The 26520-nt window shown below is 39.8% G+C and overlaps 1 protein-coding gene across 1 annotated transcript in view; it reads right to left on the bottom strand.

The window, feature by feature from the left end:
* Positions 1-14164: 14164 nt before the first annotated feature.
* TCF12 (transcription factor 12) overlaps positions 14165-26520 on the bottom strand; it is a 168248-nt gene continuing 155892 nt past the window's right edge. The window contains exons 14-18 of the mRNA XM_009885736.1: positions 24060-24174; positions 23049-23211; positions 21453-21685; positions 18113-18266; positions 14165-16456 (exon numbers count right to left, since the gene is read on the bottom strand). Coding sequence (XP_009884038.1) covers positions 18124-18266; positions 21453-21685; positions 23049-23211; positions 24060-24174 — 654 coding nt within the window. The 3' untranslated portion in view covers positions 14165-16456; positions 18113-18123. The remainder of the gene's footprint in view (positions 16457-18112; positions 18267-21452; positions 21686-23048; positions 23212-24059; positions 24175-26520) is intronic.

Genomic DNA, 26520 nt, shown 5'->3' with positions numbered 1-26520 from the left:
AATCTTTCTAGTTAATAAAGTCTCCCTTAAATTAGTTTAACTCTGATTTCACTCACTGTTGTAAGCAATCGGCATCAAATCTAAGATACTTTACAGTACTTTCTCATTTAAAATGTTTTTGAAAAGAGAATTTACAGTTATGTTTTACAGAGTAGAAACAGCATTTGATGAAGGTCACCCTCAATCCAGTGGCAAAGCTGGAAAGAAAATCTGGATTCCTTAATGCCCTTCTCTCGTTCAATTGATTAAGCAATGTTGCTGTCTCCTGTCTCAGTATCTTGCAAGGAAAGGATTAAATTCTGATTCCAAGTTACATAATTGATTCTTTTCCTTTATGCCAATATCAAGATCTTAGAAAGTTATAGGACAATAATCTAACAATAATATAGCAAATTAAGGTCTGTAAAAGTTACTTAAACAGTAAGTTTCAGTATAGGACAACTTAGTGGTCAACTTTTCATTTAAATTTGTGCTCTCAATATATGCATCTACTTGTGAAAACTTTGCCCTTAAAATTCTGTGACAGTTTTGCCCATATGTCACAAATACAGAACTAATCTACATGAGGACGTTATGCAGCCACATTACTGTGTCCTGGAGACATAATAGGAGATAATACTGGAAAAGAATCTCCTTTGACCTCTTAGTAAGTCAACAACTTTTATATAAAAGTTCCAAAATGAGCTATACGTTTGCCTGTTGCGTACGTGTATTATGAGAAAAAAAAAATAATTCTTTATTCACCTGAACCCATTTTCTTATGTAGAATCATAGAATGGTTTAGGTTGGAAAGGACCTTGAAGATCATTGAGTTCCAACCCCCCTGCCATAGACAGGGACACCTCCCACCAGACCAGGTTGCCCAAGGCTACGTCCAGCCTGGCCTTGAACCTGGGCAACCTGTTCCAGTGCCTCACCACCCTCAAAGTGAAAAGCTTCTTCCTAATGTTTAATTTAAGCCTGCCCTCTTCCAGTTTAAAGCCATTCCCTCTTGTCCTATTGCTACATGCCCTAGTAAAAAGTCCTTCCCCAGCTCTCCTGTAGGACCCCTTTAGGTACTGGAAGGCCGCAATAAGATCTCCCCGGAGCCTTCTCTTCTCCAGATGTAGATGCTGTAATTTTTTATATGTAAGATCACCGCAGCCTTTCTTTCTACTTTGCCTACAAAATAAACTAAGAGGTGCAGAAGTTACTGTCAGGCTTTGGATCTGAGAGGCTTTCTTCGGAATTTAGAAAACTCCAACTACCAGAGTGTAAAGTCTTAAACTGATTACACCTACAAAGAAAGGAGATCTTTTTCACTTTAAAGCTAATAAATATTTTGTATCTAACAGACAACTGTTAGAAATATGTGTCTAAGCATTAGATGACTCTACTGTAACTTACTGCAAGGGGATATTGAAGTGGGAGATCATTTTTGAAGGTAATTTTTGCCAAGTGATGATATAACAGTTTTAATTTGGTGATTCACAGGGGTGGCTTGTTTTAATTTGTACTTTTCATGTAAGATGAAGAATGAGGTGAAAAAGGGGTATGAAATAAACAGGATTTGCTTATTCATCCTACATCTTAAATAAATTAACAAGATTAATTTAAAAATCTCTCTCATTAACAAGCACTAAGATAATCAAGATGGCTGAGAAAGGTAAGTGATGCTATGCAACTTAATTGGGATCCTGAGACCAGAAGACATCTCACCTTCTCTAGAAAGCTGTGAGCAGCCTGTCTGTGCACTGCAAAAGTATTTGTCTAGGACACGTAAAACTGAAAATAACATGTCCCACACACACTCTAGAACAGTTTTAGTAGCAATAGGCATCAGCTTGTACCATGACCTTAGAATACTAACTTTGCACAAAGGAGTTATTTAAGTTGCTTCTTTGTTCTTTTTTTTTTTTCCTCTTTTTAAGTCAACACTGGGGAAAAAGAAAAGACATGAGGCAGGTATTAGCTAGTGAGGAAGTGTAAAAAACATTTTCAATCAGTAGGATATTCCTCAGCTGAATTTCTACAATTTTTCCTTAAGCACTTGCTGCCTATGTGAGTATCAGTTTGCTGAACTAGAGGCCTTATTGCTCTGACAATTCCTATGTTTCTGTGGCAATGATAATTCCATTCCAGAAGCCACAAAGTAGAAAATGGTTTCTTACAATGAAACACCAAATGAAACACAACATGATCTTCCTCTTTTCTCATGCGTGTTAACTGTAAAAAGTTTCTTTGTCCGGAATGTGGCTCTGATTACATTTCTCTATCCAAAAATAAACATGGTGCAAAAGAAAAGCATATAGGGAGGGGGGAAAGCCTGTCAGTGGGCCACCCTCAGGAAAACCTCACAAGATCTACTGTCTGTCTGTGGAAGCTGTGGAAGAGCTAAGGAAGTGATCCCAGCTTGGTGGTCTTATTTTTAATTAAAACAAATGAGGCTCTTTCAGCTGCTGCGGATAAATATTTTATGAAAAAAGACAGGGACAGATGTCAAAAAGCTGTAGTAAATAAAGAATAAGACCAGAAGAGCAAATGTTACAACAGCATTTTATATACAAAAAAAAAAAAGACTTTACAGATATCACTTTACAGATTTCTGTCAAATGCCTAATTTTACTGAGATCTTTTCAAAAGTGGCAAGACTAATACTTCGTATTTGTCTTGACAAAGTAGAATGAAAAAACAGATGCATATAGATAAAGAAAAGTTTTTAGGTTGTTAACTTGTTGCACATTATGTGCTTAAACAAAAGGGTTAGTTCTTGGGCCATTGATGAGACCGAAAACTTCAAAGTCATTTTTATATTTCCATAAGAGCTTACGTTGATTATAGATTCACTAATAGTTTTCCTCCAAAATATATGTTAAGGATGCACAGTGAGAAGGTGCCTAGCAAAATATTATAGCAATATCCCTATTGCAATAATCTGTCATAACATTCGTAAGTAATGTCCTTTATGAATGGTTAATTTTAAAAGGTGAATGTGGTACCATTCAACCTTTTCCTGAAGTCACCATTGTATTTACCAGTACACTTGGATTTAACCTCAAACTTCACCTTGCTCTCAGTGGGGATTTACACAAGATGACCTCCAAAGGTCCCTTCCCACTTCAATTACTCTATGACTTGATAGCATTGTGTCCAGATTTAGTTTACCTTTTAGCAAATTCATTTATACCATAATATGAAAAAAATGATCTAATGGAGTGAACTTAAAAAATAGGCCATAAAAGAAAGATGAGTCATGAAATAGAGGAAAAATCTCAGTAGTTAGCTCTTCCAAGATTAACATCTTCATTGTTAGCATTATATTGGCATTGCCTGCTAGCTTAAGGTCTGATCTTGCCATTCCTGGCTAAAATGGGTATTTCCATTGAGTCCAACATGAATCATACATCTGAGTGTGAAAGAACAGATTTTATAAGTAGGCCTTACAAAACTGTATAGTGAGTGTGAACAACAGGAATTTCAATGGAAATATTTAATGTGACACCAACATTTAAAAGTAGCACAGTGATTCAGGTCACCAGAAGCTGGATACATTGGTATAATCCAAATTCTGAAAATATAAATACTAGAGTTACAGATGACTGAAGTTCTGAAATATATATCTGACTTCAAAGATGGTTAAGAAGAGAAACTAAATAGTTGATTGACTGCAGTGCGTAAGGGTCAACATGGGGATACTATAGAGCTATAGAGTCTAAAATAGGCACAGGTGAAAGCAGAGCAACATCCAGTAACATAAAACAAAAGTTAAACAAGTTCAGATGAGAGCTGAGGAACAAATTTAAATGCTGAGGAAAAGTAACCTTAGATTGCAGTGAATTTTCCATAATTGGAGATAATTAAATCAACCTAGAATTCTAATGACAATGTATTGGTTAGATTGGGAAGTATGGACCTCTATAAAGACTACAGGAGGTACTTCGTGGCTTGCAGAAGATCAAAATAAATGAACGTAATTGTCTCTTCTGGCCACAGCACCTGTGAATTTGTAGTGTTCACAGTTAACATTGTATCGTAAGCCTCTTGAGGGTTTCTGAAGCTGACATAAAACTCCTAATCTATGGAACGTGCAAAATACCTGCCCTTTCCGTTGTTGCAAATTTCAGTCAAAACCAAAGTGCAAAACAATCAGACAGGTAAATTTTAATTTGAGGATCAAACATAAAGAACTCAATAGCAACCTTGCTTGGCACAAATTTACTTGTGATCTGATGGAACCAATCTGAACCCAACAAGCTTCCAGAGATAACAGTTTGTCAATTTCCCATTTCAAAGGCAGCATGATAATTGAAAGCTTCCAGATATATCACATGGAAATCAAACATGCAGCAAACGGCAAACTTTCTGATAAAAACCTAATCCTAATGCCATTGAAGTCAATGACAAACTCCAGCAGATTTCAATAGAAGTTGAGTGAGGCTCAAGGTGAAAAACAACTCTGAGAACAGTTATAATCAACTCAATCCCCAGTTAGGACAGAAAAAATGTGATAGGATTCTTTATGAGCAGTGCCTGGGTTGAGAAGTCACAAAGAGTGAGTTACAAGGATCTCTGACACTGAACGCTTTAAGGCACCCTTGCAGAAGCTGATAGCATTTGGCAAGGTCAGCATGTCCCCAGTTAGCATGGCTTTACCATGCCCAGCTGAGATCTTACATGGAACCTGACAGCAGTTACCCTCTTTATTTAGCCTCAAGCTATCTACTGGCTGTCAACACAAGCTGCAGCCAAACTGTTGTACTGGAGTGTAAACACGCAGACTGTGGCTGCTGAAGTAATAAATAAAACGAGTAGGCAGAGGCCAGGCAACAACTTTGGCTCTGTTTTCTAAACAAGTGTAAGGACTACAAAATGTACAATACCAAATCCATGACGTGCCCAGTGCAAGACATGAGAGAGGCAGGGAACTGATACATATGCTGCCTCTGTATGACTCTGAAGCTGGCTGCAGCTAGAATGTGATTCAGCCTCAGATCAACAAAGAGTGACTGCAGTGGATTCCCATGCACCCATTGCAGATAAACACTCAAAATACCTGTACACTGGTTCTATGCTACTGGAGCTATGTCCAAGCAGTATTGTAATTTACACAGACAGAAACTAAGAAGCTTTTCTAAGGAACTTCCCTTCTGTTTTTCAGAGTGCAAAGGAAATGGATGGGAGACATCTTTGGTTTTCCTAATCAGCAGTGATGTGTTTATAGAGATCCACTTCTGTAAAGACTTCTGTGCTGGGTGAAATACAAGCAAAGAGGAAAAAACCAAGTTTTCTCCAGTTCCTTGTTAAAAAAGGTAAGGAGAAGGCCCCAGAATAATATTAATGACTCCTTCCTCTTCTTTACAGATGATGTTAAGGCAGGCAGAAATGAAAGGACTCACCAAGGTTATGCTATACAGTCAGGATTTAAACTCAGAACTTCTGAATCCAACCCCAGTGCCTGAATGACACATTCATTTTCTTCTCTGTATTCCCCCACAGTCTTAGGCCATGTGGCCACTAGTGGTGAAATGAAAAACAGGTGCAGATCCATGAACAGATGGGAGACCAGTCCTGGCTGATCTCTGGAGGATAATACAGGGTTGTTTTCCGGCAAAGAGGATTCCAAAGAACCACAGAGGCAGCACCCCGGCCCTAAAACTGAAGCTGCTCTGCCTCACACTAAATGTTATCTCCACCAGCCCAGCAAGTGGGATTTTTGAGGCATGGTCTGTTGTCTGTCAGCAAAGGGCACTGCCTTACTGACCTCTCAGACTTGCAATATTGACATCTCTGTTTTTCAGGCATGCCTATAAAAATCGTAGAAGACTAATTGTAATTCCATTCTTTGCAGTAACTAGAGCCAATGTTTCTAAGCAAGTTGCTGAAACATGAAATTTCTTCCCTTGAGTAGACAACATTGGAATTTCTAACCCTCAAAAAATGCCATTAGTCATATGCAGAATCTTTCTTTGGGAAAATCACTAGTGCTGTGGGACAAATCAGCCAGGTAAGATGAATAATATATTTGTTCTCAATCCGTTAGAACAGATCTACTTTTGATTTCCAGTTCCTGGGGAGCTGATGGCTTACTCCACAGCATGTGGTTAAACAAAGAACTTGGACTGCTTTCTCAGTTGCAGAGTGATAGTGGATATCTAACAGGGCAATTGCCTGGTCCTAAGCACTGGGCGAAATTCTTGGATGCAAAGTACTTCCCTGCCTTGTGTGACCCACAGTTATAGTCCCTGCATGGTAGAAGACACATTTTCCCTGCATGCGTCACCTGACACATAAGCCAAAAGTTATTAGAGAAGGCATGGCAATCCTTAATTTCCACAGATCCACAGAGCACATATCAAACCCCAGAGGACAGCACATGCAAGAGGACGGGTTATGTTTCATCTTAGATACTATGGGTTCCAGCCTTCTCATAGATATCTTTTGCTTCTTCCAAAAACAGTGTTCTAGTGCTGTGTCTGAGCGAGATTTGTTGCCCTTGCTAAAGCTGCTTTTACAGCAAAAATGCATGTCCACTTGTGCCAAGAAACTCAAATAAGTCCTCACTGTTTCCTTAGACTCTATTTAAACTGGGTGCACAAAACCTGATTTGCAACAGTAGGCCAAAAACACACTGCTAACATACATGTATTCTGCTTGCATTAAACTAAATCGAATTGGCTGGGAAAATGTATCTTATCCCAGTTTTAGTCAGGTTTTGAAGGAAAACTTTCTCCACAGATGACACTAATAGAATTTAGCAGCAAAGACCACCCAGGACACTGGGAACCTCAAACTGCTTGGCCTCAGGTTCCCTGATTTGTTCTTCTCAGCTTCATGTGTGCTCTTTGAGAGACAAAGTGAGCATTTCCTTCATTCTGAACTTGGATTTCTCTTCCAGCCGAACATTCATGAAAGCAGCTGGTCCCAGAGGTGGAATGTTCCAAAACCCCATTTGGAGCCAAGTATGTACATTATGGAGTCAGTCGTGACACCACTTTATAGAGAACAGACAATGAGTTTTGGATCTCGTAAGTACCTTTTGTCCCTGCAAATAAGTTCCCTTCCCCCATTCTTTTGGAAATACTCAGTCTGTATTGGAAACAGAGGATGTAATTTATTTTTATCGCCTTCCTTGTCAAACTGGCCAACTGCCACAGGGTTCTGCTTTCAGATGTAGCAAGAGGCAGGAGAATCACAATGAAGAACCATTCATTTCAGTGACTCCTCCTCTGTTTCCTTATCTTATTTTGAGGCCACCTACTGTGCTATCTTATCACTCTTTCTAATCCTGCAAAACTTCTCTGCAACTTGACCCCTCCGCAGAAAGAGCTGACCTGCCTAGACTTCCCTGCTTCTCTACTCCTGCTCCCCTCCTCACAGAGTGAGTTGCTCCTTCCTTTGTTACTTTAGGACTCCTTTTTCACTGCCTATCTTACCCTCTCGCTCCTCCTTTTCCTAGCTCATTATATTGCATTACATTTCCTAGCTGAATGTACATTCAGCTGTGTGGCCTCCTTGGGGTATGCTTAATTTCTCACTGTCCAGCCTGCCCTTTGATGTCTGCTGAAGAAGGATACATCTTCTTTTTCGACTCTTCACATGTGCCTATTAATTACTCTCTTCAGAGAGACTGTTTACTGACTATCACTCTGTTTACAGTTGAATACAGCTAAACATTTGGTCTTGACAGTTCCCCCTCTTCTACACCACCCACCCAGTTTCTTCCCAATTGTTGCAAAATAGATGCCTCCAAATCACTTTATAAAGTCACAGATGCAACATACTTACATTCCCACACCCAGCCTCCTGCTCTTAAACACTGTTTTGCTTCACTTACAGAGAAGTAAAGAAAGACTTTATATTGGTATATTTGTCTCCAGTTCTCTTATAAAAAAGCAGCAATGAGGCTTAACAATTTGACCTTTCTGTTGCGTGCATTTCTACCTTGGGTATTGTAGAAAACCCAGAAAGATCTGTAAGCATCAGACTTCTGACCTGTGAAGAAATAATACAATCTCAGTCTGAAGTATGCCCACTGAAATGAGAAGGGCTATCCTATGCATAATCTGTGCATATGTCTTCATGGGATCAAGGGCTCTTGGGCAGAGGGAATTCTAGTAGGCTAGAGGGGGATAAAAATTGCTCTAGCAAATGTGTAGAAGAGGAGAATTATATGGTTATAATGCAGCAATTCAGGTTTAAGATGAAAATTCCTTCAGATGTCCTCCTCATTCCATATGGAGCTTAAAATATTACAAAATAATATGAAATAAATTTGAAACACAAATGTGGGCTAATTTTTTTTTTTTTCAACGAACAGATTATTGTCAATCTTTTGCCTTAAAACAGTATTTGGGAAAAGGACAGAAGCAGATACCTCAAAGCGTTTGGGAATTGATTTATGACAAGGTGTATGAAGCTCGCTGAGTGTGAGCATGAGCAGGAAAGAGCGAGAGGAAGGCTGTCAGTGAGAGGGTCGTGCACTTGCACAGTTCAACAGTGGAACAGCCCAGATACCCCAAATCATTTCATTTGGGTTTTGGCATGGCATTCTTGTCTGTACAATTAGAGATGGTTACATTTCCCATGGGTAAAGTTGCCTGCTACTTTCCAATTTCATCTCCTGTTTTTAGCACCTATTGCTTTACAGATTTTAACCATGAGAACAAGTTTTCCGTCCTGAGAATTTGGGCTGAAATCTTCTAAGATTTTGAGCAAAAATAATCCAGAATTTCCAATAATTTGATTAAGAACTGCTGGTTTGTGCATATTCCTTTTTGTTACTATTACTGAGGAATTTTACTGCCCATAAATTTACTGCTCATGAATTAAAATGACAATAGTCTGATAAGTGTTTGTAGGCCCTTGTATGAGGGATGTTCCTTTTCATTGAAAAATTGCCTTGAAAAGCTACTGGTTTAAGAAGCGAATGTTCAATATAGGCTTATTAGGTTGGGGTTGAATGAGACTTTCCATGTAATTACTCTTTCCAGCCCTCCAGGTGAGTGTCATGCTGCATGCCTGAACTGAGAAGAAGGACTCACTCTCTGTTTTCCTATCCCTGCTGTTCTCTTCCGCATGCTGAGGAGGAAGAGTCAGCTGCTGCTTTAGCTAAAGGAGGCAGCCCCAGAGAAGGGCCGGACCTAGAGCTGTAAGCCTGAGGGGTCCAATCCTCGAGGATGGGCAAGGGGCCAGGCAAGAAGTGGCACGGGTAAGGAAGGCAGAAGCATCTCTGACACTTACTTGTGGATGCTGGAACCTAGTGTTGTTGAATCTCACCATTGCTGCTCACTCTGGAGCAGTAACCTGCACCACACTCAACCATTCCATTAGTTAATTAGCAGAGGCATATACCTGGAAATTAAAAGTTTTAAGCTTGCTTATAACTGATACGATTTGGAGACCGTATCTCATGCAATGGAAACTTGGGGGGGGGAGGGCGTGGGGCAGGGCAGGGCCAAGGGAGAAAGGAGGTCCAGGAAGACCTGTGGAAGTACGTACAGACAGCTTGGTTTATATAGCCGTCCAGTTGAAAAGTCACCAGTTACAGAAACAGTAGAATTAACCAGTGTGTGGTTGTGGTTGTTTTTCATCTGTTATTCTGGATATGCAAAACAGCCGCATGAAAAAAATAAACAGCAAAGTTTAACAGACACGTATCAGTTTTGGTTTCATTCCCACTCTTTTCCCTGATACCCCTGTAAACGCAGAATCTGTATTTATATCCAAAAAACTTTATAATGAGCTTTATTGACATATTTGTTATACTTCTATATAACAGGATAATGATGACTGGCTGCCTACAGATAATGACAGGCGCTAATTTATATTGGGTTACTACCTTCATATCCTGTAGGCTGTCCCTTTTTTTTTTTTCTTCATTTTTAGCCTCTTGCCCTCTTGTACTTGCATTTTATGGTGCTCATACTTACTATTCTTGCTTGCTAGGAAAGGAATGAGCATTTAAGAAGCTTTATGTTTGATTATACTTGCAGCTATTAATTAGTCATGTAAACAAATTAAATGGACATTTAATTAAAAGTTACCCTTTTAAAAGGGTAAACTGGAAGCAGAGCCCATCGACTTAAAACTGATATTGCATGCATTTATCTTAATTAGTCAGGTAGCGTTAGGGATTAATGTACTTTTGCTGTTAAATTAATAATCAGATGCATTAGCATTTATGTCTTTGTACTGTACAGAGGGTCAGTTAAGACATGATCTCTCTTCTGCTAGGTACTGTCCAAACAGAACTTGAAGTATATCTGCAAGATTTACTTCCTTTCTTTGTCACCTTTAAAAGAAAATATTGTGATATGCTCTTCAGCTTTTGCGGGTGTGAACCGACCATTCTGATGACAATTGAAAACATGATCCAAAAATTACCCCTGCCTCATCATTTAATATTCATATATAGGAGATTTCTCTCCTATAGAGTGAGTTTTCAGTATTTTGCAATAGGGACTTCTCATTCTAGCACATCGAGGTTCTAGTCTGAATGAATGAGGCTGATAGAGTAAATATCAAGCCCACAAATGCCCCCAAGAATTCATTTTGAAAGCAGTTATTTCAGTGGTCAGAGAAAATAATTTGGGAGTAGCCTGGATCCTAGTCTGGTTGTGGAGCAAACAATTGGCTATTTGGTGTCTTTCCAACCAGCACACAAACTAGGGCTAGTGACTAATTCTGCTGCTGTGGTAAGCTAATGCTTCTGATACTGTGCATCTCTGCTCATTTATGGGTGCTGCCAAGTAAAATGCAGAGTGATACTCTACTCCTCAGACATATCATTCTACAGATGAGTTTATAACCTCGTGTTTGGAGACCTTAGTTTTATAATGATTGCTACAGACTCATTCATGTTCATCACATTTCTGTAGGTGTGTTTGAACATAGAAGACTAACCTTCTACAATTCCACTGCCAGTAGTTCTTTTTCCTTTTTGTATCCTGGATAGAGAGGATGTGCGTTTAATGAAACATGGTGTGTCAGAACTTCCATGAGCATAAGGAACCACTTAATTTACTTGTATATAAATAAGTCATCCAGCAAACTAGTAAATCAATCTGTTCTGGCATTTCCAAGAGTCTTCCTTAGCCATTAAAATACAGTGAAGGGGGGACAGAAAAAACCTCAGCACAAAAATAAGAAAGTGGGGCCAAAAATCAACGTTACCAAGTCAGCAAGACACAGGTGTGTTAATTTTGTACAAGAGTTTAATGTCACGTCCATTTACTTTGAATAATTTCCTCCTGGATTTTTTTTGAAGAGCTGAATTGTTGAGTTTTCCAAAACAAATGTAACTTACTATGTTACTCAGAGCTTTGATGGAAAGAGATAGTTCCAGCTATAGGATCTGCATAGGTTTCTCATGCTTTTCTGAAGTCCAGGACTAGCAGGACATCTAGCATTGACTGAATTTTGACTTATATTGTAAATTATTTTCTCATCTGTTCAATCACATTTGGCAGCAGTTACTGTTCTGACTGATACAGTTTATATTTAATTCCTTTTGTCTCTATACATTTAGGTGATAATGTTAAAAATATGGTGGATCTTTCCTGAAAATGAAATAACCTTGGTATTCTTGTTTCTCTAGTTGACCTGAAATAACCAGAATTGCAAATATTTAGCTCAGCCACTTTCTAACAGGATCCTGCCCTCCAGGATCACTTATGGTCAACATTTTGAGAAAGATTTTTGTCTCACTTGGCATTTGGTATAATTTTTTGAAGACTTTTTTTTTTTTTTTTTTTTTTTATCAGCTTTGATTTAACAGATGATGTTAATTGCATCAAAACATTTGAAAAGTCAGAATTAGGAGAGAATTGAAAGGGATTCTGTTTACAACCCAGACACTTTGCAGTTTCAGAGCCTAAGGCCTGGTGTGTGCAGTTTCTGACCAGTCCAAGCAATCCCAGGTGACTGCAATCAAACAGCTAAACTAGCTAAGTCATACGGAACGTGCACATGCAGTTGCTTGTGATAGCAGCTGAACAGTATATTCGTGTCTTAACCAGGGAATAAACTCACAGGATTTTGCAATGGCATCCAGCGTGGCAGCAGGATTAACTTCAGTAACACAAATGATGTTTAAGCAGTACGAAGAGCCCCCGCAAATGGCACCTGACTTATGTGCTCTTTGACAGCAGAGACCTGAAGGGAAGAGAAAGCAGCTTGTAGCTGTCTCCTATTAGCACCATTTTTGCACTTTTGGGAAACTTTCCCTCACTGCACTGGGCAGGTGAGGTGCAGGAAGGCAGGAGCCAGGTTCGTGCCTCTCCCCAGGGCTGCAATGGGCCGCAGCCCTCCGTCCCTGGGTCAGCGGTGCCCTGCGACCAGGGCAGCTGCCTGGTGGCTTTCAGCTCTGGCCACCTCTTGTCCGCACGGAGGCAGGAAGGTGTCAGCATGCTTCTTCATTCCCCTTGGGCCTTCTTCAACCTCACTCTTGAAATGCTGCCAAGCTCTACAGTCGGGACAAATTATTTCTTCCTTTTACAGGACATTTTAGTGTCCACAGGTTCAGTATATTAGAAAGCACTGCATTAGTGGTGCAAACAAAAAGCAAAGTTTACCATCCATCCAGTATCTAGGTTGACTTTTACAGACTGTTGCATTTTATTTTTGTTCTGCCGTGATTTCCAGATGTTAACGGGGAAAATGTTAATGTTGATTAATTCTTGGGGAAATGTTAACGCTTATATAAAAGAATCCAGGACCTTCTTTGTAACAGCATCTACTCAGTGCTGGAGGAAAAAAGATGGGAGTCCATTTTAAGCCTTTCTGAATACTTTAGATTTACAGGAAAGATTTACAGGAAAGCTTTCCTACAATATTCCAAATGCTCATTCTAGCAGAACTGTATTTAACAAAAGTATCCCAATGTGCATCTCTCCCAAGTGCAAAAAGAAAAAAGAAAAAAGCACAAGTGGAGGAAAAAAGGAAATGTGAAAAAAAAAAAAAAAGATGAAAGACTTGGGATCAGAAAGTATATGCAAACAGCACAGTGGCAGTGTGGTAAAGCAAAGATGAAGGGCAAACCACCATTTTTATTCTTTCTGAAAGAAATGACAAACCTGTAGTAGGTCTCATTCAGAAAAGGGGAGAGGAGTGACAATGGATGCTCCAAGGCTGGATTTAGAATTATTACTGGAGTTTGAAAACGTGCACTGGGGAAGGCACCTGGGCACCTCTCCCACAGCTACTACTGAAGACATACTACCTGACGTACCTACAGAGCTGAGTCTCACCTCCTGTATTTGGCCAGACCACATTAGAGATCTGCCAGTACAGGTAAGAGTGCTGGCACATTAGAAAAAGTTGCCTCTATATGCGTGCTGACTAGTCTTTTACAATGTAAACTACATCTCACCATAATTGTTATACTTTCTAAGGTTACGAAGGACAGTATCAAGAGCTGGAAACTGCGGTAAGCAGCAGCCATACTGACATTACACCACATTAAGGTAAACCTCCTAACTTTACTTATACAGTATCTCTATTTGCTCGTCTTTGATGTGCTTTTCCCAGAGATATTTATTTAGAGAAGAGTTGAAAAACTCAAGCTTCTACAAGGTCTGCTCAGTACTCAAGGTTTTTGGCTTGAACGGACTAGGAATTGCATGAAGATTTCACCACTGTCTGTGTAAGGCTTGGACATCACACACTTCCATTTTCTTTTGTTTGCACTCATAGAAAGAAAAATTGTAGAAAATGCGAAAATTTTAATTTCAAGCTCAAGTGACACTTCCCCCCCCCCCTTTTTTTCATAAAACCTATGTAGATGCATCAATCAATTCAGAAACAACTCAGCACTGAACTTCAATGCACAAAAAAGGCTTAGATCTTAGAAACCTATCTTAAGGCCAGGCAAAGTCAAGGAACAAGATGTAGCAGGAGGCGTGCGCCTACAGGACCGGTGTCTGCTCCCACCTGGCCGCTTGCCTGTGCAATCCCATTTGTGCGCAGCAGCAAGGGCAGGCGAGCGCTGCTCCTCCTCCGCTCCCTGGGCATGGCTGTACTGGCTTCGCAGGGAGCAGCAGCAGCCCTTCTCGCGCCTCTGATGCCTGCTGCATGCCACCAGAGTGTATGTTAGGTTTTATTCAGACAAAGGCGGAAGCTGTTTTTGCTGGTGTTTTTCGAGCAACACATTACCTATGAGGAGAGAGAAATTTAAAGAACTCACTGATTTACCATGTTAAAAAAAGATGGCACATTTATTGCTACATAAATGTTATATACATAGTGTTTTCTGTTACATTGACAGAAATTTTTTTGAACTTCTTGCTGCTGGTTGGAAAGGTTTATCAGCAATACCTTGAAATTTGACACAGGGTACAAATCTGCAATAAACCAACAATGGAAACTGGAGAACAAGATGAGAAGCAATTCATCTCGGACAATTAGCTCTTACAATACTCCATAGGTACTACACGGTATGCTAGAACCCTACTATGGTCTTACAATGCTATTGTAAATTTCTGATATTAATGAACAGGTTATGGTAAATAACCCTACATTTTTACTACCTAATATAGTAAAATAAAGTAAGAAACTTTTTACTGAAAACTTTTTCGATTTCAAAAATCTAGAAAGAGTAATATTTAGAATTCAAGAAATTTTCTTACAAGATTATTGTATAAAAGACTAGCTACAGTGAAAAATAAGCCAAATGTTTTTTTCTTTCTATTTTATGAAGGAAAGCTTCTGGGCATACTGCAAAGTCTAATATAGCCAAAAAGACAACAAGCTTAGAAGGAAAAAGGCCAGGCAGTGGCACGTGATCACTTTCACACGTCATAAGCAACAAATTTGTTTAGCTGATAAACACTGAAATGAAGAACAAGGCCACAGATATAATCAGGTGGTATTTGATGATGTATGCAAATTAAAGTAATAGAAATGAGTCCACTAATTCCACAAACTGTTTTGTGAGGAGCCATCCAAAATATGAGCTTAAATTCATTAGTTTATTTTAACAATCTATCCTTTGTTCTTTCAAATTAAATGACTTCATAAAAATTATTCTTTTGTTCCTGTTTTGCGTGTGAACCAATTGCCAGTGATGAGCGATGCTGCATAAACAATAGCTCCGACAACCTTGGCTTGGGAAATTTCCTCCCATGGTCTTGCAGTGGAAGACAGTTTCCATGGAAGTTCCAAGGGATTTTAACCATTTCAACACATCCGTGACAAAGGAATACTTACGGACACCCTTCCGGTGGAGAAACATTTAAAGGTTTAATGCTAATATGGCTTGGGAGGGGGTCGTTTGTTTGCATTTGATTCACACTATTTTCTTCTCTCCGCTGACAAGCCATACAAAAATGACAAGATAATTAATGTATACAGTAAGGAAAAATTGGTGACCATTGCTCTTATATTCCATTACATAAGTAAGCCCACCTTACTGGTGGTTATATCATCACACTACCTGCCACGGTGAATTTAGGATTTTACTATTCACCAAAATTACAGCCTGAAAAAAATCTCCTTTGTATTTTAATGCATTTTGTGCTTACGTACAGCTAACACTTTACATGTACTATATGTAGTACTTACTGCTCGGAAAACAAAGCAACTCTAACAAAGTAGATTCTCCCCACCCAATTTACACTTCACGTTACAAGCTTTACTATGAAGCCTAGAAGCCTAAAAAGGTTTTGTTTATAATTAGAAAAAAAAAAAAAGTTTGAGGAAAGTCTGAGGGAAAATAAAAATCACTTTTTAAATCCAAGAAATGTTATGGTCACAGTATTGCTCCTGCCTGCAGCCTTCAGGAGGCCTCTTACTGGCTTGAAGCACGGAGCTCAGTATGGAAGGGGAACTATGACCATAACTGTTCAGATTACCAGAGACCAAAAATAACATAAAAAAAAGCTATACCAAGGAATAGTTTCCTATTGCATGGAAAACACTAGTCATATGGCAAAAGGAGAGGAAAGGACAACAAAAGACTTTTCCCTTCCTTTTTTAAGACACTAATAGGTACGCTGGGAATGCTACGGGTCGACGGTTGTCACTGCTTTGTTCTCTGAATGTGAACAGCTTGAGTAAATGCTGGCATCCAGCTGAAATTTTATCAGCTTTTAACATGTTAACTTTTCCCTTTATATGTAGACCTTTACAGTTCCATAACAATAAATAAAATTTGTAGTTACAATGCATTTGTCAATTCAGTTTAGGCACAAGGCAACTTCCACAATGAGTGGAGAGATCACAACAGTCTCTGATTGTGCAGAAGCGACACACTGCTTGCAACAGAATGATATGTTCAGAGTATTTCAGGGGCTGAAATTCTGTCTGAAGATTGTGTATCTTCAATCCTGATGCAGGTGTTGACCAGTAGCTTTGATCATAAGATTGCATTTGGGTTTCTTGCTTCAAGTGTTTTCTCCTGTCAGGTTTGTGTCTTCATATAATGTTAGTTGTCTGTGTCCTTGTGAAGAAAGGTCACCTTCTGTGTATCCTACCAATAATTCTGGAATTCTAGAAAGAAATTTGGGACAAGAGAGGGGTATTGGGGAAAGAATCAATACAAAGCGTAATATCAACACTAGAGAACTAATTTAAACGGTCTCTTAGGGCATCTTCAGTCAGTTAAGTGCAAAAGAAAATCGCACTGAGAGGCCTTGAAATCCTTCTTCCCAGAGGTATCCGTATTGAACAGTTTACTCGCAGGAACATTCTACCGGCGCACTCTGCATATGGGAGAAAGAATAATCTGCAATCTTAGACCTTTGATTTGTGTTTGCCTTTGCTCTCTAACATCAGCAGGAGACAGCACCTAATTTCATCGCTACCGCTGAAGGTACGCAATGCCATATACTCAATGAGCCTGTACGGCCTTTTCACGTCAATGTCACACTTGAGTCTTCTTACAAAGTTACTACTATTAAAAAAGCAACGATATAGTAAACTTTTGAAAGTGGCCCATTGAATTAATAACGGTCAGAACAGACTGTAAGTCTGCTGTAAATCAAGCATTATCTGATGGTTTAGAAGTAGCCTATTGCTCTGCTATGAAATAAAACACATTGAAGAAATTCAAAGCACCTGGTTTTGCTAAAAAGAAACCCCATTTCGTTTATGAGAAAGAAGCTGCCTATAAGGGATGGGGAAGAAGTACCGACTGGAATAAGACTTGGTTTAAATGCCAATTTGTTGCTTTCTAAGGAACACCAGGGAATAACAAACTTTTATGGGATACATTCTGGCAAGATGCACACCTTTTCCTTAAGCTAAAATAGAAGCAAACCAGTCTATATACACAACAACAAACTTCCCAAAACATGAAATTTAGTCAAGTTACAGATTAAAGTAAGGGCGTTGAGCTCTCATTGAACTCACTGATCTCTTTTTGAAAGTGGCAACATTTTGCTGTTTTAAGAGACATAGGATAGCCAGAATGTTTCCTTCTCAAAATCAAGTTTTTCCCAGTTATTTAAAAAACCCAACCAATGAACAGCACATAATAAACCCAAAAGACTGATGTCCCTGTAAGGCCTTCCTATCAGCATGTTTTAAATGAACTATCATGTCTTGGACTACACGGGTTTTTGGAAACACTGATTTATCTTGCAAAGCTGAACATTACTTTTTAAATCTTAACTCTCTTCACTAATACAGATTGTGACTTAAGATAGTTAGCGATCTCTGGTAGGCCAATGACAGGCGTTAGCCAGACAGCAAATCTCTTTGAGATGAGGAGTCTCTCCAACCGTGTGTATCGGCACTAGGAAACAATACATGGATTTTTAAATGAACTAATGCAATCTTTAGACCATTTAAAGATGGATAATTCATCTCTATTATGTTTGGCTTATCTAAGCAAGCTGCTAACTGTTCCTCTGATGTCATGCCAAGAAGGCCACCTGAGCCAAGAGATGTAGCCATTGGCAACAACGCATGGAAATTAAGAGACTTTAACGATGATTTCTTGGGGTTTTGTTTTATTATAAAACTAAGCAAATCTGCATGCTTTTGCTTATGCTCAGAGATACAAAAGTACTTTAGCAGCATAAAGAAGTTAGGTGCCAGCGACAGCTCAGTAACTAAGAACAAACATCCCTACATGTCCCAAATTTCTGCCCATCAAAAGCCCCGAGAGCCACCCCCCTCTAGCCCAGAGACGTACCTGGCTGGTGTTCACATATGACCCATAGGGTTGGTAGTTTCACTCAGGCCAGGGTGGCTTCCTGGGTGTGGTGTTGGCGGCTCTGCCGATACGGCAGAAACTTTTTCTTCTTCCCTTCTCTTAAGGCAGGCTGCTTTAGGGTTTAGGTTTCGTTCTGCAACAGAGAAACGATTCTTGACATCCCAAATAGGAAGGGGAACATCGACATGATAACCAGTGCAGTACAAATAGCTACACAGCTTCCCCTCTTTTCACCACTGATGTCCCTGGGTTAAAATGCAGGTGTCTAAAGCACTATCGAAACTCCTACCAGGCATCTCCTAAAGTGCTGTTTTTTTGAAACCCCCAAACTTTACTAGCTGCCTATGTACACCTTCAAAAGTGCCTCCCTTGTCACCAGAAGTTGCTAAAGTGCAAAATGAGAACTGTCTGTAATTTGCAATGTAATAGAACAGAGATTTCTGTGTTTTGTTGGTATGCTGAAGTCATATCAACCTTACCGACATCACACTAGTTTTAGTAATGTTACTGCTTCTTTCTTCATGTTAAGCGTAAGCCTGCTGTGAGAACAGGGCAGGTAGAACGTCCCAAGACGATAGTTCTCTTCATACCCTCAAGTCTCTGAAATCACCTTGTGCCTGTCTCGCTTAAATTGAACAAAAATGATGACAGTCACATGGAGCCAAAGGATTATTATTGTTTTTTTTAAAACATATTTCCTCTCACACTGAAGTCAGTACTTTGTAACAGCCAGCTGTGGGCTAGCTATCAAGGTATTTCCAACAGTACATTTCCACTTCCCCAATTAGTTTCAATAGATGAAGGTTTGGATCTAGTTTTCAAATAATACCAGTTTCTAAAAGTTCTGTTCTTCAAAATGGCTTTTCACGAATCAAAATACAAAAGATGTAAATTGCAATGGCCAGAAAGACACAAAAGTTACGTAATATGGTCTACCAGCACACAGTGAATTTAATCACCATTTTGAGGTATTTTTCTAGCTGTCAGTGAGTTCTGTTTTGCTGTTTAAGATTGCAGATACAACTGTAACTGCAAGGAGACTGCCAGAACTGAACAGAAAGCACAAGCCCTGCCCCTGCACTGTGCAGGCGCTTGGAGTGCTTGGTGCTTGGAGTCTGCTGAGCCCTGTGCATTTCACAGGGTAGAATCTAGCTAATCTGACAGAGGCAATTTTGGACAGACTTGCTAATTCTGCTTTCACCCAAGTCATTATCAACAGCCTCCCACTGCATTTCCTAAGGATGAGCGCTCCCAAAGAGGCTACTGGGAAAAACCACCACCACACTAACTTTTCTTCCTCACGGTTTTCTTTGTTTCAATGTGGCTTGCCTTGAAGTTTTAAAGAAGATTTAATTATGTGGAAACTTTGAAAGGAAGTTAATTCACAGTGATGTAGGAAACGGAGATAAAAATGCTAGCCTAGAGTTAGAGCTTAAAATCTGAAATGTTTCATTTTGAATAGCACCAATCACAAAATGAGAAGCTTCATTACCAGCAGAGAGAGGAAATTGTCTACACAATTATACAATGCACTGGTGACAGCTCCTCTGGGCGCCACACACAGCTCCGGTCACTCACTTCCAGGAGCAGGTGCAAAGAAAGACGGGGGAGATAAACCGGGAAACAGCCTCTCTCACAAGAGGCACAGTGTGCTCGTGACAGGCTTCCTCCAGCACACAGGGAGTAGCAGGCGAGATGTAAACGTGAGGAAGGAAAAGCTCTCAGTTTACACTGCCCACAGAATAGGTCCAATTTAAATGCAAGTACATTTACAAAAACATTTCTACCAGCGACATGAGGTTCGGAAGCAACCGCTGACTGAGGCAAAAGTGATTTTATTAACTTTCCCACAGGGATTTCTGCAGATTACGGAATCTGTGAGAGCAGGGAGATGGACTCGATGGGCTTTAAACATGAAAAAACATGCTTGATTGAAGTTATTCTGACTTCATCATATTGAACCTGAGCTTCCAGCCTAAGGCAAACATTTTCAGACCAAAACAATTCCCAAGATCCAAGTCGCAGAGATGGGCTTTTCCCTGGCACTATTGGTGTCTTGTCTGCACAGTAACTGGTCGCTCTATGTGCCTTGGAAGAACTCGGGCTGGAGCCAGTGCGCTTCTTTATTGAAAACTGGGTCAATAAAACTCTGCCTGAAAACACAGCATCTCATCCTTATGCCAAAGTACATAAGGTTTGCCTTACGTTAGTCACTTTGTCACTTTCAATAAACTTCTAACAATTGCTTTGATCTCCCGTGCAAAATGCAAGCAACGAATTAGGAAATGGAAGTAAAAACAAGGTACACAAAAATAAAACATTGACACCATTCAGTGACTGATCAGTGATTCAAAGGTGTAGCACATTAAGCAAATATGACCACTGACATCATCCCCATCTGAAAGACTTTTCCAGTCACTTGATGCATCTCCATCAGTGAGACACCAAGGAGGATGGTTATTCCCTAGACCAGAACAGCAAAACTTGAGGATGCTCACCCGTTTAAGTGCCAGCGACACAGAACACACTAGGATAATTTCCATTCGAAGGGACCCCCAGTGATCATGTAGTCCAACTGCCTGACCAGCTCGGGGAGGTGCCTCAGAACTTTCACATGGCTTCAACATGAGTTTAAAGGGAGACTAAAAGTCAACTCTAGCTTCACCAACACGCAGGAACAAAACAGGGGAAGAACTAAACATGATTCCTAGAACTCTCTTTCCTTAAAAGAGTGAACTGCGCAAAGAATCCTTCCTTCTGTACCTACCAATAGGCCTACTGTATCTTTCCTGGAAAAATTTAAAGGAATCGGGGAAAGAAAAAGCAGCCCTACTTCAATAAAGTAGCAGTAGGTTTATTCCCTCTTCCCCAGTATATGTTTAATGCAAAAACCTAAGTAACTGCAGTTGAATTCACTGCATTATACTACTTCAGTTATGTGGAGTTCATCTTAAAATAGATGTCTTACTTTTGCCAAAACTTCTGTACTACTAAATCAGCGCTTGTTACAATTTAAGGCAAGATGTGTCAATATTTTAATTTATCTTGAAAACACAGGGGAAGAGATGGCTAATTGCACAGGAAAAAAAAGAAAGATCAAAAGTATAAACCTAATCCTCCTGCTTCTCCTCCCCACCTCTTTTTCTTTTTTAAAAAACAGGTAATTCTTTGCTCTTCCTAAAAAACTTGAACATTGTTACAAAACAGCAAACAAACTTTTAGTAACGGGTATTAGGTTTATACTAATTTCAAGAGACGGACACTGTTCCATGAACAAAGCTACGCTGCAAACTGCCAGGGCACAATGACGGGGACTGACCTCTCACTTGCTGCTCTAGACTGAGGATGACTGCCACAGCCTGGTGAAGAATAAGCAGTTTCGTCTGGGGTTTTTCACTCTTCAGATGAAGCTGACACATACGGCCGAGTTCTTTAAATGCCTCATTAATATCTCGGACACGCAAACGTTCTCTAGCGTTATTTGCCATTCTCCTCTCCTTTTCTCTTTCTATTTTCTGCTCTGGGTTTAAATCTTCATCTTCATTAGTACTGCTGCAAGAAAGTACAAATAAAAGCATATTGAAGTATCACTGGTATTTCAAACAAGTGATCCTGCTGCTGCTGGTTCAAAATTTTCAGTTGATGAAATTAAAATTCTCCCCACTTAATCTATTTCATATTGAAGTATATTTAGATAGCTAAGAAAGCGTTAGATATCAATGTGCTAAGTATTCAAAGTAATTCTTGCTGTTCCTGCCTTCTCCAGGAAATAAATGTTAAATGGTCTCTGCCTAAAGAATATCCACAGAATACTGCCTACAGATGGTAAATACCGCTGGGGAAGAGCAGTGACAATGCGCTGCCCCTTGAAACAAAAGATGTACCCAAATTACCACTTTACTCAACTACTCACCAACGTCCAAATAGTTAAGAGAAAACTCAGCCATCTTAGGTGAAGAATAAATAATTTTCAACAAGTAGTTTTTGCTAGTTTCCAATATATCAGCTTATATACAAAGGCATTCTAGTAATTTTCAATTTAATGTGTAATTTTCAATTTATTTTTAATAATAAAAAGTTTTAGCTTTGTTAAAGACCTTCCTGGCCAATTTTAGAATTATTTTTTGTTTTAATAGCCAGTATAATGCTAAACCATTATATTTAGAATTCTTCTATCACTTCAAAAGATTATATTAAGTTCCACAGCCCTTTTTTTTTTTTTTAATATAGGACTATCCAACTAAGCCTAAGACTGTGCAAAACATCTGCCCTACTAAAATGCCGTTAGACACATGTGATGGCATAGACTCCACTGCCTGTAGTTGCAAAATGCTGATTGTTTACTGTTATCTCAAATGTCAACGCCTGTGTCAGGCCTATCGGGCAGATCCAGAAGCATTTTACCCAGTGTCAACTCCATGGTTTTTGTCCATGGCTTAGGAGGCGAAAAAGTGGTTAAAACGGATATTTACCTATCATATTTGACCCAGCCTCCGGGTTATCAAGCTGCCACTCCCCATCGCTTCTGGCTCACATTTAGAAGCGCAGCCCTGGCCCAGGAACAAAGTATCGCAAATTTCTACCATTCTCCCATCCTCTGTGCTGGGCACGGCCCTCTGAGTCTTTTACTACTTATATCTACAGGCAGACACTAGGCAAGTCACTAACGTAAGGGAACACACACTTTTCGGGTGGTTTTCCCAGATCCTCTATCTTGCATTTAAATAGATACACTTAAATAGTAAACTTAGATAGATACTTAAATAGTGAACTATTTCTCTATTTCAGCCGTCTAGTAATATATGCACTGAGGTAACGCAAAAGCCTTGAAATAAATTTATCAAACTGAAGGACAACACACTACAGAGCATTAAGGAAGCACAAATTAATTTTCTATGTCATGATAATAACTCACCTTGTTCTGCCTCTAGATGAGACCTTGATATCCTTTTGGGAGGACTCATCATCTGATTTCATGTCATCCGATGAGGGGGGTTCATGGATATTTTCATCCTTCTCCTTATGTTCAGACTTGATTTCTGTTGGACCTATAGCCACAGACTGGCCCTGTAAGCCACCTGACAATGCTGCAAGCAACCAGAGATCAGTGTGAGTATCACAGGAGTGAAAGATTTAAGGGAATCTTGAGCAGACATTGTCGATGGGAGGCCAGAGCTGAGCAGAAGTCTGAGGAGACAACAGGAGGAACTATGCTCTGGCAGCAGAAACAAGAGAAATCCTGGTAACGCTGCTGTACTTGGACGCGTGTCACGGGCTGTAAAGAGATCATTGTTCATAGAGCAGCTTGACCAGTAACAGCTTAATCTAAGAAAGACGCTGTTAAAGACAAGAGGACATTTAGCACAGTAAGGAAATTTGCGCCTCACGTCTGGGCTGCAAATCTAAGGGCTGGGCTGCACGGGCACGGAGGCTTGGGCTTAGGTCAAATGTGCAACACACAGGGCCCTACACGGTGCAAGCATGCCAACGAATAAGTTGACTTCTGTTTTCTATAGCTCGCTTCTTCAGGCTAAGAATTGAGGGAACTGTAAACAGTTGTGTGGAAGCACTTCCTTTTATTGGCCAGGCTGAAGCCCACCCTGAGCTCGCTCCGCGACCCCCAGCCCATTCGCAAACGGCTGCAGCACTGCAGATGGCGGTATGGCTGCCAAAGCCGAAGAACATGGCTCAACGCAGAGTCTTCTGCTGAAACTACACTGGGACAAGTCCGACACAGGGACGCCCTCAAAATTGTTGCAGGAAGCCCTAACAGTGGTGGTTTACTGGATTTATAATTTATTTTTATTTCTCAACATTATCTATGTCCCTGTCCCCTGTGTTGAAGCAAGTTTACCAAGCTCTACGGCCTCATTGGCTCTGGATTATTGCAGACCCTGTTCAGCATTTAATATTACTGGGAAGTTACCTCTGTAGCTTTCTTGTGTTTTATGATTTAGTTCTGTGCTCTGAGCAGAAACTGTACTGGGAAGAACCGAATGGTTGCTGTTGAGGCTGACACTTTCTTCCCGATGAGTCCCAACCTAAAGCAAAGCAAAGCAAACATCTCTATTAAAGATGTGATTCAGAGAAATAGTCCAAAAATAGAAGTTTAAAAGACTTAAAGTATTTGCTGGATTAGAGACCCGAGTTAAAGTTCTAGCTCAGTAAAGGAAAGATTTAGTTGAAAGATGCTGTTACACTAAACCACTTGATTACACCGTACTGGATTAAGCTGTATTTCCAGCAGTGACCAACACCTGTTTGGAATAACACAGCAACGTAGCAACATTCCTCCTCAGTATTTTCCCACAGAATAGTACAGAATTTTCTCCTTGATTAATACCTGAAGAGTGTAAGATTTGATTAACCTTCGATTGCTTTAAACTACTACAACTATCAACTCTAGTACTTGTAACAGTTTGATCCTTAAAAGAAAACCATGTGGAATAATGGTCTTCACCACACACAAAAGGTGTGTATGCCGCCCTATGCTCACGTGTAGATACACACATATATATTTATAACACATATAAATAACATCTCCTCACTTCTTGTTTGCTGAAACAGGATTAAGAAAGAACTGGATCTCATATAAAAATATTTTGTTCACTTTAATAATTCTCTCTCATTTTCTTCCTTTCTCAGCTAAATACACTTAGTTTAGTCCCATTACAGAATCTTACCATACGAAAATAATCCAGGCACTTAACTATTCTTACCACCTCTTCCAATATGTTCTAATCTGCTCCTTCGTAATACATCACGATTAAATTTCTAAGCAGCAAGCACTGACATGAAGAGTCTTGAAAAAATTCTAATTTTGCAGAAACTCGAATTAATGATACTTATGTAAGATAGCGATGAGTGCACACACCTAGCCTGAAGAGGCAAATTTGTTAAAAAACTGCTGCTCAATACAGATTAGTGTTATCGGTGCAAACCGTTATAAAGAAAGAATATTCTTTTGTTTGGAAAAGGAAGAGGTAGAGACACGCTGCCTGTATTTAAAGAATTTGGAACGCAGACCATTTAATGCTTCTGATTCCTAAAGACATAAAAGTCCTTTAAATATTTACATTATAACTACAATTAAAGAGTTAGAAAACTGAACAAAGATGAGGGATTCAACTGTTATTTGTATAGTTACAAAAATTGGCTACAGATGAAGCTTTTTATTGGAACAGTAGCAAACATGTCAACTAGAAGATTAAGCCTTTAATTAAATAGGTTTATTGCCTGGAGTTACACATGAGAACCACTGTTTTTCAATAAATCCTTCAATCCCAGTAAACTGCTGAGCTTTGAATCCCTCTTGAGTAATTAATGCAGCTTTTACCTTTCATGTCTTAGTATGGGTTTTACCCAGAGAGAGATAAATACCCTTATGCAAGTTTATCCTTTGTTTAATACACACTCGTTCCTGTAAGCCAACGCACAGGAACAAGAAAGGGAAGGGGGAACCCCCCCGACAACACACAGCCAAGCTCAGGTCATTCCAGGCTGCTATTTGTAGCTATTGTTCTGCAGAACACCTCCTCTTGTATGCTGCCCAATATCTGTTGCTATTTAAAGTTTATTTTATCTTCCTTTGTGTGCAATAGGCTTGCTTTGTGAGAACTTCTACTAAGGATACAGTCAGGCTGGCTCTTGCGAGGGCCATGAATTCCCTGGGAGTGAGGAGCGGAGCCCCGGTCCTACAGCCTACGAGACAAAACTCTTTCCGATGGGAACGTGAAACTCATTCTCCACACTGAACCTCCAAAACCAAGTCTCTCCCTAATTCTGCCCCGCAGGTTGTGTGCTTTATTTTATTCTTCTGGTCATGCTTAGTCCTAACACACGAGGGTGCTTTTATTCAAGCTACAGACTATTAATCACTTCACGGCCAGGTTTGTTCCAAATAGCTACTTCTTCAAAAAGGCAAAAATTCCTTAAAGCCGTGTACAAACGTAGCAGCTGCCAGAACCCTGGCAACTTCCAAATCTAGAGCTAATCAGTTCTGATAAACGCAGAAAATAGCTTAGAAACAAAACCCGAATGCAAGCCCATGCTCCAGCCCTTTGCAACAGGCTCACAAATTCAAAGCACACAATTTAGATTAACAAGATTTATACAGAAATCTTAAGAGCCTAAGTGTTACAAAACTGACCGCAACGCAGACTTTTATCTCTGATCTATGTTGTACTACAAAATCCAAAGAGGCAACCCAAGTACCCCCCAATCAAGAGACTTGCTGGAAGTCCCAGTGTCCCATCGGAAGGCCACGTGCTCTCTCTCCCATGAGCACCACTCATCGGCGACTGCTTCGAGGTGCTCAATCGGATCTTCGGCGTCTTTAACACCGAGTTTACAAAATGTGGTTTGCTTTTCTCTCCCACTGGACGGGA

Source organism: Charadrius vociferus, unplaced genomic scaffold (genome assembly GCF_000708025.1).
Source record: "Charadrius vociferus isolate BGI_N301 unplaced genomic scaffold, ASM70802v2 scaffold325, whole genome shotgun sequence".
Classification (NCBI taxonomy): domain Eukaryota; kingdom Metazoa; phylum Chordata; class Aves; order Charadriiformes; family Charadriidae; genus Charadrius; species Charadrius vociferus.
The sequence above is the reverse complement of the archived record's forward strand: the minus strand, read 5'-3'. Positions and strand labels throughout refer to the sequence as shown.